Source organism: Chelonia mydas, chromosome 6 (genome assembly GCF_015237465.2).
Source record: "Chelonia mydas isolate rCheMyd1 chromosome 6, rCheMyd1.pri.v2, whole genome shotgun sequence".
NCBI lineage: Eukaryota > Metazoa > Chordata > Testudines > Cheloniidae > Chelonia > Chelonia mydas.
The window spans coordinates 126,975,672-126,991,601 of NC_051246.2; the positions used below are offsets into that span (position 1 = coordinate 126,975,672).

Here is a 15,930-nt window from a genome sequence, read left to right on the forward strand (position 1 = left end):
CCCGCCCCCTCCGGACCCAACGGCCGCGGAACCCTGTGCCCCCGCACGCGCCGCGCCCTTGGCCCTCCCGGCCGCAGGGGGCGCTGCCACGGAGCGCCGCCAGCCCGCTCTCCCGGGGGCGGGCGCTGCCGGCGTCCCACAGGGCCGTGCGCCGAGGGGGCGGGCCACAGGCGCGGAGCGGGCGGCCCCGCACATGGCTCCGCGGCGGCCCGGCCCCGTCCCTCCGGCCCCGAGCGGGTGCGCGTGATGCAGCCGGGAGCCGCGCGGCGCGGCGCCGGGGCCCGTGCGGAGTGAGGCGGCCGCGGGCCCGGGCCCGAGCCCCCCGGGCGGGGGGATGCTGTCCCGGAAGAAGACGCGCACGGAGCTCTCCAAGCCGGGCGAGGTGCAGGGCAAGTACGTGAAGAAGGAGACCAGCCCGCTGCTCCGCAGTGAGTGTCCGGGGCGGCGCGCGCCGGCGGGAGCCTCGGGGGGAGGGGTGACCGGGGGGAGGGGGGGAAGAAGCGGCCCCCCGGGGGGCAGCGGGGAGCGTGCCCCGGGCCTGGAGTCCTGATGGGGGGGGAAGGCCCCCAACACCCACCCGCCCCAGGAGCTGGGCAGGGGCCTATCGTGACACCCTGCCCATCTGATGCGAAGGTAGAAACTCTGTTCTTTGGCTGCTTTCAGAGTAGCAGCCGTGTTAGTCTGTGAGCTGCAGCTCACGCAAGCTGATGCTCAAATAAATTGGTTAGTCTCTAAGGTGGCACAAGTACTCCTGTCCTTTTTTTTGTTGTTGTTTGACTGTAATTGAAGGGGATCCTTGTCAACTTGATATGTAGGACCCGAAGGGCTAGCTCAGATGCATGTGAACGGCAAGTAGTATATGCCAGTGTACATAAATTGTACATATTTTAATTGTTTCCTTCTTTCCAGGCTTGTTAGTGTTTGCTTTTATTTTAAGTAAACACTTCAGGGCAGGGACTGTTTTTTCTCCTATGTTTTGTTTATACATTACTGAGTGTAGTGGGCACCAATCCCAATACAGGGTCTTTTGGGCCCTACCACAATCTGAATATATCAAATAAAAACTAAGTCTGTGAAAACTTTTGAGGTACTACACCTGCCCATAAATCCTCCAGCCCCCTGGGATGGCATGGTATTTACCAGAGATGGTTTTTACTAGTTAAAATCATGTTTTTTACCGTCCCGGGGAAAAATGTTAGTCCCAGTTTAAGGTATTTTTGGTTTGAAAAACTGATTTGTTAATGCACACCACATTACACTTCGTTTTAGTTACCTATTAAAATTGTGGTTACATAAGGCAGCAGATTCAGAGATTAATTTAGGGTTGTACAAACAAAAAGTAAAACTGCAGTGGACGTAATACTAATACGTGTAGCTATAATACTGAGCATCAGAATGTACGGTTTTGGTTTAGTATTTTCTCAGGGAAGTTGTGTGTCGTGACTCATGGTCAGTTTTTCAATATTTTATAAACAAAAGTCAAAAACGTTTGAATATGTGAAAATTACAGTAATGCAGAGTTGTGAGCTTGGAGCATTAAGCAATCAGAAGCATGCAGAGTTTCACACTACGAGTCTAGTTCCATTTGGCCATGCAGAATTCTGTAGAAGACCAACTTCGATGTAGCAGACAGACCAACTGTTCCTCAGTTTTCAGTGGATATATCCAGCATTTGAAAAGACTCGTTCTGTGCTTGCAGAACTTGGACACTGGTGCAATCATTTTTCCCTGTTTAAGCCAGTTTTTACTAACACCTGGTCCTCCTAAACTAGTTTTTCCCAGGAAATTGTCAACCCTGCTAGCCAGCTTTTTATGATTTTAATATATTCTCCCCTCCATTTAAAAAAAATAAAATAAGAAAAACGGAGTTCTTTTCCTTGTTGCTGTATGGAAGACCTATGTGAAAAGGGGTAACTGTCCATACACAAGTGTTGTCCAATGCACTTTGTAAACAAACTTCTCTAATCTCAGTTCCAGTAATCTTAATAGTTATTTGTAGAAGACAGTAGATAGCACATAGAAGTGCGATTTTTATTTAAGTTCACATTGTTCCTTTAATAACTTGTTCATATGAATTGGAGCAGTTCACAACTCTCCTAAAGTTAGTGTCCTTTTTTTGCAAGCTAAGGCTATATCTTCATTGCCAAACAGGGGAGGGGTTATGGTAAAATAACTGTGTGATAGTTATCTCAGTGTAAAATCCTAGTGGAGACAAGGCGTGTTCTCTGTGTGTGTGTGTGTGTGTGTGTGTGTATCTTACTATATGTTCCATTCTATACATCTGATGAAGTGGGCTGTAGCCCATGAAAACTTATGCTCAAATAAATTTGTTAATCTCTAATGTGCCACAAGTACTCCTGTTCTTTTTAAGGTATCCGTAGTTTTTTACGAGGAGGTACCTAGGCAAGGTCAGCATTGTACTCCCCACCTGTCTGTGATCTCATGACTTATCTCTAATAGGATTTTACAGCAAGCTAGCTAATATAGTTAGTTTAACCTATGGTAAAAACACATCTTTTTTTAGCAGTGAATACAAAGCCTGAGTGTGACAGCAGTGCATCATATTTTTTGAACAGTTACCTTTGCAACTGCAAGAGCTGAAAACATACTTTTGGAAAGTGAACTTTGAACTCTTTAGGTTGTGTTCTTTGAGTTTTGGAATGTTTTAGTTTTAAAATTTTAAAACTGTTAATTTACAGTATGATACTGAATTTGTGTGTGAACTAAATCATTTTAGCCATCTTAGTAAAAAGGGTTTTAAAAATTCTATTCTTTCTGTAACAATAATCTGATAACCAGTTTTGCATGCACAGCTCAAAAATGGCTGAAGATATAAAGTAATAGCATGGTATTACTGTATTTCCCAGTGAGAGGAGACAAACTAGATTTCAAAATAAAAGGCATAATGTTTTTAAACTTGTAAAAATTTAAAGTTGTCTATACATTAGCAATGTTTTCAGTGTTGTGAAATAACAATCCATTGTGTGCTCTAGTGTCATAGCACTTCTTATGGCAAATAATTTAGTCATTGCATCCACTGAGGTGTAATTTAAAAGACAGACTTTAGAAAGTTATTGAATACATTGGCATATTTTTCCTTCTGAGTGAGGCCTACCACTCTGGGTTGATGTTTAACTTGGTAGAGGCAAAATGGTTTAGATTCTGAACCAGTATAGCAATTAATGTTCATGTCGTATGGCAGTTTCCTTAAAGCTGAGCTATTAAATGCTATGATAAATTAATTTAACATTGAGAAATGAAGCATTCCGAATTACAGCACTGCTAGCTAGACCATGTTATATAGATACAGTAAAGTATACGTTCTATTCCTGGGTGTGTACTACAGACTTCCTGTGAGACTGTGGGAAAGTCACTTACGTACTCAGTCACTGTAAGTACACAAATGCAGACCTCATGATAGGGCATTAGATTGGGAGTTGAAAGATTTGAGTTCTGCTCTGCCACTGATTTTCTGTGTGACTTTGGACAAGACACATGAACTCTATTTTGATGGCAAGTTCTTCTGGGCAAGAACTGCCTCTTACTATCTGTGTATATTGTGCTTCAGTCTCCTTTGGGGTCTTTAGAAGTTAGTGAAATACAAATAATTTGTGTATGTTGCATTTGTATCTAGAGACACTGTTGTGCTAGTCACTGTACAGAGTAAAAGCTTCTCTTCTAAAGAGCTTACAAGCTAATTAATTTATCTTTGCTTCAATTTCTCAATCTGTAAAATGGGGATAAGTTCCTTAGATGGATTTTTTGAGGCTTAATACTAGATGCTTTGAGATTCTTTCATGGTATTTGAGATAGAAAAATGAAAAGCAAGGTGAGCCGGTGCTCGGAGGTGGTACTGAGACCTCCCTCAGGTGTTGGGCTGGCTGGTTCTTACTCACGTGCTCCAGGGGTCTAATGGAGCACCGTATGTGGAGTGTGGAAAGAATTTTGTCTCAAGTCAGGTTGGCAGTGACCTTGAGGTTTTTCACCTTTCTCTGCAGTGTGGGGCACAGATCATTTGCCAGGATCTCATTTAATCAATTTCCCTGGTATTGCTAAGGCCTTGGGCATTGGTACCCTCTGGTCCCTCATGTTCTCTCTTGGTGGCACACAACAGTTTAGTCTCCTATGGTCTCTAATACTTTGGTATAATTCCATATGTTGGATTTAGTGTGCATGATGTGGCTGCAATGTGTTGGTGGCCTGTGATATATCCGAGGTCAGGCTAGTTTGTCTGATGGTCCCTTCTGGCCTGGAACTCTGACTGTATATTTGTTTAAAATGGCTGAGTTAATGTTACTGTGAAAACCTTAGCTTTGAATTTCCTGATTTCTACCATCTAATTTAGCATTATGGTCAACCAGTTAGCGTACCTATTTTGCCCTTAATTTGGACATTTGTTCTAGCAAAGTTTGTATTTAAATTACAATGTTTTACTCTTACAGATCTGATGCCTTCATTTATCCGTCATGGTCCGACCATTCCAAGACGAACTGATATCTGCGTTCCTGACTCGAGTTCTTCTGCCTACTCTGCAGGAGGGGAGGGGATAGTTTCTAGAAACCAGAGTTTCCTTAGAACTCCAGTTCAGAGGCCACCTCATGAAATAATGAGGCGAGAAAGCAACAGACTATCTGCGCCTTCCTATCTTGCAAGAAATTCGACTGATATCCCACGGGAATATGGCTCTTCCTCCCAGTCCTTTTTAACGGAAGCTAACTCTGTGACAGAAAATGGAGATGCTGGTGCCCGCTATTACTATGATTTTTATGATGGTCAAAGGAGGCATCAGCTAAGTGATCGTGTACATGAGGACTATAGATATTATGGACATAACAATGATCTCTTCCAAAGGATGTCACATAGTCAAGGGAGGCATACTGCAGGCAAGTGGTTATTTTAAAGAATGCATAAGAAACACTTTTGCTATGGAAATATTTCTTAATGATGCTCCTGGTCATGTTTTTTTATTAGTATTGCTCTATATACTCTAGTTCTCCTATTTTAATTACATTTCTGATACAAAGTTTGCTTGCTTATATTTATGGCAACCAGGAAATACGTTGCATATATTCTGTGGAGAGGGAAGGGAAATGTGCATGTTTTAAAAAAAAAAAAAAAAAAATTAAAGGTACTTTGTAGGATGGCTTTTTAATATTAAACTTATTTAACTCCTGACAGAATTGGAGATATCTTATATTTGTGCAGGCTTAAGTTTAATATTGTATTTTTTTTACAAATACATCTATTAAACAGATTATACCATTCTCCAGAAGCCATATAGCCTTTATTTCTTTAAATAAAGTGATACACTTCTGAATTTTTAAAATAATTTTAAGTATATAATATGTACTATCAGCTATAAGTGACCTATTTTTCCTTATACATTTCAAGAGTTAAAATAAATACTGTATTTTAATTGAGTGCAAAATGGAAGCCAAGTGAGTGATATTCCAAACATGGATTATGAAGGACTCTTCCCCTTAAATTATGACCAGCTCACTCAAAATACTGAGGAGGCAAAACTGTCACATAATTAATTTTGGCTCACTTGCACATTTTAATCCCCTTTGTCAAAATGCTATGAGAATTTACATGAATCATATCTGCCCTCTTAAAATACATCCCTGTGGTAACATTGTAGCCATTAGTTGGCTTGCTTCTGCCAACTTGCAGTAGGCTTTTGCTGCATCCATTAAATATGTATAGAATAACTGATGGCCATAAATTGTGGGTTGTAGTTTTGTTTATAAACAATCTGAAGTCAAATATCACAATAAAGAAGATGGGAGTGCTTAGTATAATCAAAACCTTGGTGGCATTACAGCACAGTAATTCTAGATTTCTCTGCTCTGTGTGCTATGGCACTCCTGAATAATTTTTGTGTGGTGTTTTGTTGTGAATCTTCTACTTACAATGGAAAACTACTAAGAATCTGTGAAACTTGTACAGCATCTGTGGAGCCACTCTATTAGTCATAGAAAAGTGACCTTAAAAAGAGAGAACTTGTGTACTTATGTTCTAACATTTGATAAATATAAAACATCTTATACAAAGTATTTTAAAGCAACTATTTTAAACTTTAAACATGTACATAAGTGTTTTCACTGTGAAATACATTCAGTTCCTCTTTACGAGTAAGCTGTAAGCAAAATAGTAAATCTGCTGTCTCTAAGAAAACAACTCTACTACCAAGAATGTCAAGACTTTAAGGTTACTGACCTCATCTATGGAATTTTTAACTTGACAGAGAAATGCTTTTGTTACAGAAAACTTTTTACTCAGTGAATAGTTAGGGGGGAAACTGAGCTCCAAAGAGTAATAATAGTAATACTGTGAGGAGTTTTATGCAGTTTCATTTTGGTTTTCTTTGCTAAATACTAAATAATACATCTGTTTGAACAAGTGTCATCCATATAAGTCTCATGTTCCTATTAAATTACAACCATCAGTTTTTAAAAACCCTATCGTAGGAAACAGTGAACCCTTGCTGAAACAGTTTCCCCAAAGCAATATTGAAAATGATTTAAGTGCTAGTATAGGCTGGTCAGAACAGTTTTGGAAAACATTATTGATGCTCAGTGGAACAGCAACAGTCTTTGATACACTGGAAATGGAAATCTGTTTTTTTGTGTTTTTGGTTTTTTTTTTTTGGTGGGTTTTTTGGATGTGATTAAAAGGGACACTGTCAGTTGAAATCTAGTTAATTTCCAAACCAAGTTAAAGATAGTTGTTGGTACTGTCTCTGGGTCACCCTGCCAACTTTTTGTGATTTTTACAGTCACATTTGAGACCCACACAAACAACTGCTGACAGAGGACTTTCCTCTCTCTGCCCCTTTCACCTCTCTGGTTGCCGGAAAACGGAAGGGAGCCTCTAAATTTGGTTCTCTACTGTCAATCATTCCCATATCTTTACTGCTACTAGCTTGAGTGAGCATTAGTAAAAGTGACTAGATACTTGTCAATTCTACAGGTCTCCTGTGGCAGTAGTAGAATCAGGGATTAAATATGCTGCTGCTTAGTGTGAGGGGAGAGGCAAAAAAAGGACATTGTTCGTTCGCACAAAAGCACTGCCTTCCCCCCTCCCCACCCCCCCCCCCACCCCCAGCATGCAATTTTAAACTAGTTGATCTGTTTCATTGCCAATGAGAATGTGAACCCAATTCCTTATTTTCAGTTCCTTCCCAGCTTCCTCTTCCTTTGCGTCTTTCTCAGCCTAGGATGTAGTTATTAGGGCTGTCGATTAATCGCAGTTAACTTACACGATGAACTAAAAAAATTAGTCACAATTAATCGCAGTTTTAATTGCACTGTTGAACAATAGAACACCAATTGAAGTTTATTAAATTTTTGGATGTTTTTCTACATTTTCATATATATTGTATTGTGTTTGAAATCAGTGTATTGTTTTTTATTATAAATATTTGCACTGTAAAAATGATAATAGAAATAGTATTTTTCAGTTTACCTCATACAAGTGCTGTAGTGCAAGCTCTTTATCGTGAAAGTGCAATTTACAAATGTGGTTTGTTTATTTTTTTTTGGTTACATAACTGCACTCAAAAACAAAACAATGTAAAACTTCAGAGCCTACAAGTCCGCTCAGTCCTACTTTCTATTCAGCCAAACGCTAAGGCAACCAAGTGTGTTTACATTTACAGGAGATAATGCTGCCTGTTTCTTATTTACAGTGTCACCTGAAAGTGGGAACAGGCATTCGCATGGCACTTTTGTAGCCGGCATTGCACCTTATTTATGTGCCAGATATGCTAAAACATTCGTATGCCCTTTCATGCTTCATGCCACCATTCCAGAGGACATGCTTCCATGCTGATAACACTTTAGAAAAAAAAAATGCACTTATTAAATTTGTGACTGACCTCCTTGAGGGAGAATTGCATGTCCCCTACTCTGTTTTACCCGCATTCTGCCATATATTTCAAGCTATAGCAGTCTCGGATGATGACTCAGCATATGTTGTTCATTTTAAGAACGCTTTCACTGCAGATTTGACAAAACGCAAAGAAGGTACCAATGTGAGATTTCTAAAGATCGCTACAACACTCGACCCAAGGTTTAAGAATCTGAAGTGCCTTCCAAAATCTGAGAGGGACGGGGTGTGGAGCATGCTTCCAGAAGTCTTAAAAGCACAACACTCGGATGCGGAAACTACAGAACCCGAACCACCAACAAAGAAAATCAACCTTCTGCTGGTGGCATCTGACTCAGATGGTGAAAAGGAACACGTATCAGTCTGCATGGCTTTGGATTGTTAGGGAGCAGAACCAGTCATCAGCATGGACACGTCCCCTGGAAGGGTGGTTGAAGCATGAAGGAACATATGAATCTTTAGCACATCTGGCACATAAATATCTTGTGATGCCAGCTACAACAGTGCCATGCGAACACCTGTTCTCACTTTCAGGTAACATTGTAAACAAGAAATCAGCAACATTATCTCCTGCAAATGTAAACAAACTTCTTTGTCTGAGCAATTGGCTGAACAAGAAGTAGGACTGAGTAGAGTTGCAGGCTGTAAAATTTTACATTGTTTTATTTTTGAATGCAGTTTTTTTTGTAAATTTGTAAGTTCAACTTTCATGATAGAGATTTCACTACAATTCTTGTATTAGATGAATTGAAAAATACTGTTTCTTTTGTTTTTTACATTGCAAATACTTGTAATCAAAAATAAATATAAAGTGAGCACTGTACACTTTGTATTCTGTGTTGTAATTGAAATCAATATATTTGAAAATGTAGAAAGCATCCAAAGATATTTAAATAAATGGTATTCTATTTAACTGCGATTAATCACGCAATTAATCACGATTAGTTTTTTAATTGTGTGATTAATTGCAATTACTTTTTTAATCGCTTGACAGCCCTAGTAATCTTTTCAAAAAAAATATTTGACAAGATTTTTTTACTGAAACTTCATCTGTCTTCCACCCCAATTCACCCCAGTTCTACCTTCCTTCATTCTTATTTAACTGAGTTATCACCTTTCTTTAATCCTTTAACCTATTCCCTTGACCCCATTCACCCTTCCTTTGTCATCCTTGGCTCCCTCTGATTCCCCCCTCCCCTTTCTTCAACTGCTTCCTTTCCTCTGGCTCATTCCCCCAATCTTTTAAAAACTTTTTCTTCATCCGGTATGGTTTGTCGTCCTATCTCTTGTCTTCCCTTTGTCTCCAGAATTCTGAAGCATGCTTTTTACTTGCAGACATCATGTCCTCACCTCAGTCCGTTTCTTTATCCCCCTTCCAACCTCTCTACTTAATCAAAACCGTCTCAATCAATGTGACAATGACCAGGGCTTGAAAAGAACTACTCAATGCCTACTAGTTCAAGGATTAAACCTACTCATTATCAGGCTGAAATATGGGATGTAAAACTGCTTCACCTTTCCGGTTCTGCATCAGATCAATGGTAGCGCACTGAGGTTCCCTTCTCAGTTCCTACCTCTCCCCTGCCCTCTACCCCCCGCAGCCCCACACACTTCTTTCTAGCCACTCTGAGGTCTTCTGCTCTCTTCCAACACAATTCCCTCAGGCCACTTGATTGGCCAAAGAGGTGATCTATGGCAGAACTGAGACCTCCACTCAGGATAGATTCCAGTGACCGTTTCTTTCCAAGCAGGGTGTTCCCACAGAAAGATCCCTTGGACTGGACTACAAAATCATTTTGTGCAATACATCTGTTTTGTTCTCTCTGTGGTGTATGTACAAAGACTTTATTTTGAATTGAAAGGCATCATTGCATTACAGGGTCTATTTCTGTAAGAATTGATATTGTAATGCAAAGGAGCTCCTTTGCATTGTCTCTGGAGTCCATGATGCATGGTAAAAAACAATGCTAAAAACTGATGCTTGGATCCTAGTGTTGAAACGTTGTGCTGCTGAAGGTTTTCAAAAAGAGACTTAATATAGAGCCTGGATTAAAACCTGGAAATACCTTAAGTATTGTAAAGTATGGATAATAAAAATGGTCTATATCCATTTACATTTTCTTTTAGCAGACTAGTGAGATAATGTACAGTTGCATCCCTAAAGAGAGCAGGCTAGATTCAACAGGATTCCTCTGCAGCACTGTGTAAAAACTTAGAAGCTAGTTGCTAGTTAGTTCAGAGGATTGAACTGAAGGCAGCATGTTATGCCACAGAGGAAAAGCCAAGCCAAAAATAACAGGACAGCATTGAGATTCCTTTGACCAGTAGTTAAAGCAAAAAGAAAACATCGGAGTCAGAGAGAAAAAGAAATGGCAAATGAGAAAAAGACCAGTTCCAGACTATAGGGTTTAAGTGATGCAGTCTGGGCAGGGATTTCAGTCCAGTAAATGAGAATACAGTTGTGCCCACTCCTGAGATTTGGTAACTCTCATTAAGAAAGCCATTTTCATATGAGAGAACCCACCTTTAAGCAGAGAGTAAAAAAGAGTTATAACTTGGAAAGGACTGAGACAGTGCTAATAGAAACCATTTTGCAGAAGCTGTTCTGTCTCTGAGCTTGTCTAGCAACTAATACAATGACAGAGATCTAACCCAAGAAAGTACCAGGAGAAAAGAGAGGTTTTAGCCAGGATAGTACAGAGCAGGTTTTAAAAGAAAAGTTGCAGTGGAGGAGTTAAACTGGGACCACACCACCCACTAATAGGCATGCCAAAGTTCCATCTTGCTTTGAATATCTACCCCCGCACTTCTGCTGAAAGAACTCTGACTTAAAATTAACTTGTTCCTCAACTCCTTGTCAGAATACGTGTTTTATATTATCTGAATCTAGTTCTGAATGCTCTGAGCCGTGGACTTTTTGGTGTTTTTGTATAGTGCCTTACAGTGGGCGCTATACGCATTTTGGGCCCTGAGGTGTTATAGAAGTAGAAATAATAAATATTCTGACACAGCTCCTCAAGACAGGGTTCTTGTAACCTTACATGACTGTAAAGTACCAGGCATATTTCTGTCAGGCGGTATTACACAGTGTAACTTTCTGCTTACTGTGTTTCAAGTTGTTTTGCGGTCTAGTAAAATATCCTATGTTATAACACAGTATTTTCCTTGTTAATGCTTTAAATGCCCCTCCCTTCTTTGACCAGCAATTGTGAAAAAGATTAAATGGTAATCTAGCCTTGGAAGAGGTGCCCACTCCTACCGTTGATACTTACAGGAGTCTAAAAAAACAAAGTTGTTTTTTCCTCTCCTGTTCTAAGCTACAGTAGGGAATATTCTTGTTGTATATTCTCATTTCAAGGAAGCATCTGCTGAGTACTTCCTTCATAAGAATGTTATAAGCAAAAGTAGTGTGTTTGGTTTATTTTGATATTCAATAACTCTAATTATACAAACAAATGTCTAAATTAAACTAATTATAGTTGAATGCCACAACGATTCAAAAGGCATGAGAAGCTGTACTTCACAAATAGAATCTGAATTCTTATAACTTTCAACAACCTCAGAATACTGATGGTGTTTTTATGATTGAAGGAAAAGGTATACATGAAACTATAAGTGGCCTTTTACAGCTTTCTGTGTTCTCCTAGCCCCTTTGTTACCTGTAAATCTAGCCTTTGGTTTCATAACTATTGGTCGCTTCAGTTATATATTTAAAAAAAAAGTTTATCCAAGGATCAAAAAATTACACTGGTTTGGTACTTGCTATATTAAGTCCAGAAAAGGTGCCAAAATAGTATTGGGTTGTCTGAGGGAGTAGTGACTGTGATAAGGTCCGTGGCTATAACTTAACGCTATAGAAACGAGGAAAGCTAGAAGTCTTGCTTTTCCAATGAAGTGTAGCAATTACTTTCTAGTCTTGGTGATTCACAGGGAAACAGACCTGAAAATCATTCTGATTACAGTTTTCCCTTTACCCTCTTAGCTCTTATCTGGTTTTTTGTGGCACCAAATGTACTTAAATAAGGCCTTGTCTATACTTCAGCTGCTACAGCTGCAGCGCCGCGCTGTAGACTCTTCCTACATCAGCTAAAGGGGTTTTTCCGTCAGTTAGTTAATCCATCTCTCAAGAGGTGGCATCTGCGCTGCAGGGGTTAAGTCAGCCTAACTGTGGTGCACAGGGCACAATGTTTTTCCCAGCCTTAGCAACATTGCTTGGTCGATCTAATTTTTAATAATAGACTAGGCCTTTGCGTGTCCACGTGGGCTGTTCTACTGGGATAAATATCAGGGTTTAAATAACTTCCCACATAAACAAGCCCTCACTGATCGTACATAGAATGGGTTTTAGCTCTATCTGAAACCTTGTAATCCCAGCTTTGAAACTTCATTAAGCAATAACCTTTGTCTACAGCGCTTGGGGGAGGGATAGCTCAGTGGTTTGAGCATTGGCCTGCTAAACCCAGGGTTGTGAGTTCAATCCTTGAGGGGGCCATTTAGGGATCTGGGGCAAAAACTGGGGATTGGTCCTGCTTTGAGCAGAGGATTGGACTAGATGACCTCCTGAGGTCCCTTCCAACCCTGATATTCTATGATTCCGTGATATATTGACTGCTAAATTTTGCTGTAATTGAAGTGGGAGTAAAAAACACAACAAAACACTTGAGCATGTGCTAGTTTGAAATGTTTAAACCGAAAGGAAAGTTAACGTTTATTCCTGTGTTGAGGTTCTTTCTTCTAGTGACATCTGAGAGTATTTGAATCCCATGTTAGTGCTGACACCATAAGTAGTTCTTGTTTACACATCCAAGAAGAGTCACAATCATAACAGCCCAGTTAGTGGGAGAAAATATTGGACTTTTTTATCTGAAGTCCAGTATCTTTTCAAGTAGCTTAACTGGAAAATTATATTTCCTCTTGGAAATAGAAGCTGGAACTCCTTTCTCCTCACTGCCTTCAGTGGGACTCCACAGGGAAATAAGGTCAAGGTTGCAGATTCCTTTTCAGGATCAGGACCTGCAGGAGGGAACCACAGCATTGGTACACACGCTAACTTACGGAAATAGCAAAAATATTTTAATACAGGGATGTACTCCAAGGTCAAATATTTCATAACCTGCCAGGGTTAGAAATATTTTTGTTGACAAATACAAATGTTTTCGAAACCAGTGCTCAGCGGGGCTGACGGGGGAAAAGAGGACTTTCGTCCCTCGTTTCCTGTTTCTTCACTTTGAATAATTTCCAGTTACCTTATTGCTAATAGCTACTATCACAGACTGAAGTGCAGGTGAGGTGTTACTCCAGCACTTGTGCTGTACTAGATCTAAACTGGTAAGCAAAAGATCAAAAAGAATGTCATTCATGTGCCAGTGTTGATCTGTGGGTGAACTGTCAGAAGGAAAGCATGTTCACAATTTCCCCTGATAGCAGAAGTGGAAGGATCAGTACAAAGGAGAAGATGCATGTGTGATATCTGTTTATAACAGATGGTTAGGCAGAGAAAGAGTAATGGTGAAGTTTCGTTTGGCTTCAGTACTGCTTTTTGGATGAGCTAGCATAGATAGATTTCTTTTCGGGGTATTCTTTGGATGATACAGCTAGTACCATCTCTCTCTCGTACACTTGCACACATTTTTATTTCTGAAGAGCCAAAGCTGAGGAAGTATTTATTCCAACATCTGTGGAGACGTTGGTACTGTGGTAGAATCAATTGTTTAACTTCTGAGAAAGAAAAAAAAAATCTAAGCTCCTCTATATGGTTCAGTGAGAAAACATAGCATTAATAGGACATTTACCAGCTAGTTGGGAATGCTGGAATCAAGTAAAATGTATTTTATTATGGCATTTGAAAATACAGTGAAAGTTGTTTTGTCCGGCATGTTGGGGGAAGAGGGTGCTGGTAAGTAAAAAATGCTGGTTAAGTAAGAGGGGTGGAGTTTGCATGCGGTAGAGGGTGTGGGGTTGGGGCATAGGAGGGGGTGTGGAACGCGGGCTCTGGGAGGGAGTTTGGGTGGGGGCTCAGGGCAGCAGGCTAGGGCGCAGGAGCCACCCCCGCAGCTCCCATTGGCCATGGTTCCCAGTCAAGGGGAGCTGTGCAGCTGGCACGGGGGTTGGGGAGGGGGAGCAGCGCGCAGAGCTGCCTGCTGTGCCTCCACCTAGAAGCAGCTGGAGCCTGGGACAGGTCGCCGCTTGCGGGGAGCCAGCTGACGTGAGTGGCCCCCAGATCCAGCACTCCGCACGCCCTCCCACACCTAAACTCCCACCCAGAGCCCGCACTTTTTTTTCAGGAACTGAGATCTGACTTACAAAAGGATTATTGCTCTACTTGTTGTTGGTCAGACCATACATATAATGTTCTGATTGCCTAATAATTAGTGATTCATTTGACCGGTTCTAATTTGAAATAAGTAGAGAGAAAAAATGTGTGAATATAGAAGTTGTAAATCTACTGCAGCCTTATTCTTGAGGTTTGTCATCTTCTGAATGAATAATCTTTTATTGCTTTCCCGAGGAAAGTAATTACAACTTTTTTTTTAAGTCAGTAAACCAATTTCAAGCATTGTTGTCAACTTGGCTGAACTCATGTTTTTTTCAGGTATTGGCAGGGTTCCTGCTACATCACTAGGAAATTTAACAAATCACAGTTCTGAAGATTTACCTCTTCTTCCTGGCTGGTCAGTGGACTGGACTATTAGAGGAAGGAAATACTACATTGATCATAACACTAATACAACTCATTGGAGCCATCCACTTGAGCGTGAGGGGCTGCCTCCTGGATGGGAAAGAGTTGAGTCAGCAGAATTTGGAGTGTATTATGTAGATCACATCAATAAAAGAGCTCAGTACAAACATCCCTGTGCTCCCAGGTAGGCTATCAATGTTAGATTTTGTTGTAAACTATATTCTGATCGAATTTAGCATAAAAAATCTAACTTTTCTGTCTTAGCACATCACTGATCTGTTATATATTATTTTTATACATGGAACTTTACTGGTTTCTGTCCAAATTGCTCTAATTGTAAAGGGAGATAACCTTAAGGCTTCTGTTTCCTGAGCTGTGTTAATTTTAATGTAAGTTCAGAGCACAGAATATTGCTACCAACTAATAAAGAACAATGCATCATTGTACTTTATTATGAATATTCATTAAGAGCGACAGAATACTTCAGGAGGTGTAACGATGCTGGCTTTGGTGGGACCCAACTGACCGTACCAATTCAAGACAAATTGCTTAAAGCAGGGCAGTTGCAGCCCAAGGCTGGGGTTCCTTTGCACACCAAAGCAAACCAAACCAGCCAAACAGAGAGGACTGGCTAACCATAAGTCAGACAAGCAATTCCCTTAGACTCTCCAGTTTCCCAGTATCACCACCAGTGCCACTCGTTATGGGGACAAATGGTTATGAAAACCAATGCCCCAGTAAAAGGAAAAAAAAGGTCTTCCCAATCCCAAAAGACCAAGCCCCAGACCCAGGTCAGTATACGAATCGGATCTTACCCACAAATCGCGCTGTTGCCAATCCTTTAGAATCTAAAATCTAAAGGTTTATTCATAAAAGGAAAAAGATATAGATGAAAGCTAGAATTGGTTAAATGGAATCAGTTACATACAGTAATGGCAAAGTTCTTGGTTCAGGCTTGTAGCAAGGATGGAATAAGCTGCAGGTTCAAATCAAGTCTCCGGAGTACATCCACAGCTGGGATGGGTCATTCAGTCCTCTATTCAGAGCTTCAGTTTGCAGCAAGGTTCCTCCAGAGGCAAGAAGCAGGACTGAAGACAAAATGGAGGAGTTTTCAGGGCCTTTTATATTCTCTGCCCTATGAAAGATCACAGCAGCAAGGTGGAGCCTGGAGTCACATGGGCAAGCCACATGTCCATGAACAGAAGAACATAAAAATGGCTAGACTGGGTCAGACCAAAGGTCCATCCAGCCCAGTATCCTGTCTGCTGACAGTGACCAATGCCAGGTGCCCCAGAGGGAGTGAACTTACTAGGTAATGATCTAGTGATCTCTCTCCTGCCATCCATCTCCACCCTCTGACA

At 40.7% G+C, this 15,930-nt stretch overlaps 1 protein-coding gene across 3 annotated transcripts in view; it reads left to right on the plus strand.

Annotated features, from left to right (window-relative positions):
• Positions 1–176: 176 nt before the first annotated feature.
• Positions 177–15,930, plus strand: part of SAV1 (salvador family WW domain containing protein 1) — a 35,198-nt gene continuing 19,444 nt past the window's right edge. For 2 of the 3 annotated variants that reach the window (XM_043548339.1, XM_043548338.1), the window contains exons 1-3: positions 177–428; positions 4,443–4,883; positions 14,483–14,753. In XM_043548339.1, coding sequence (XP_043404274.1) covers positions 335–428; positions 4,443–4,883; positions 14,483–14,753 — 806 coding nt within the window. In that variant the 5' untranslated portion in view covers positions 177–334. The remainder of the gene's footprint in view (positions 429–4,442; positions 4,884–14,482; positions 14,754–15,930) is intronic. The other variant, XM_037901350.2, reaches the window with a different exon arrangement.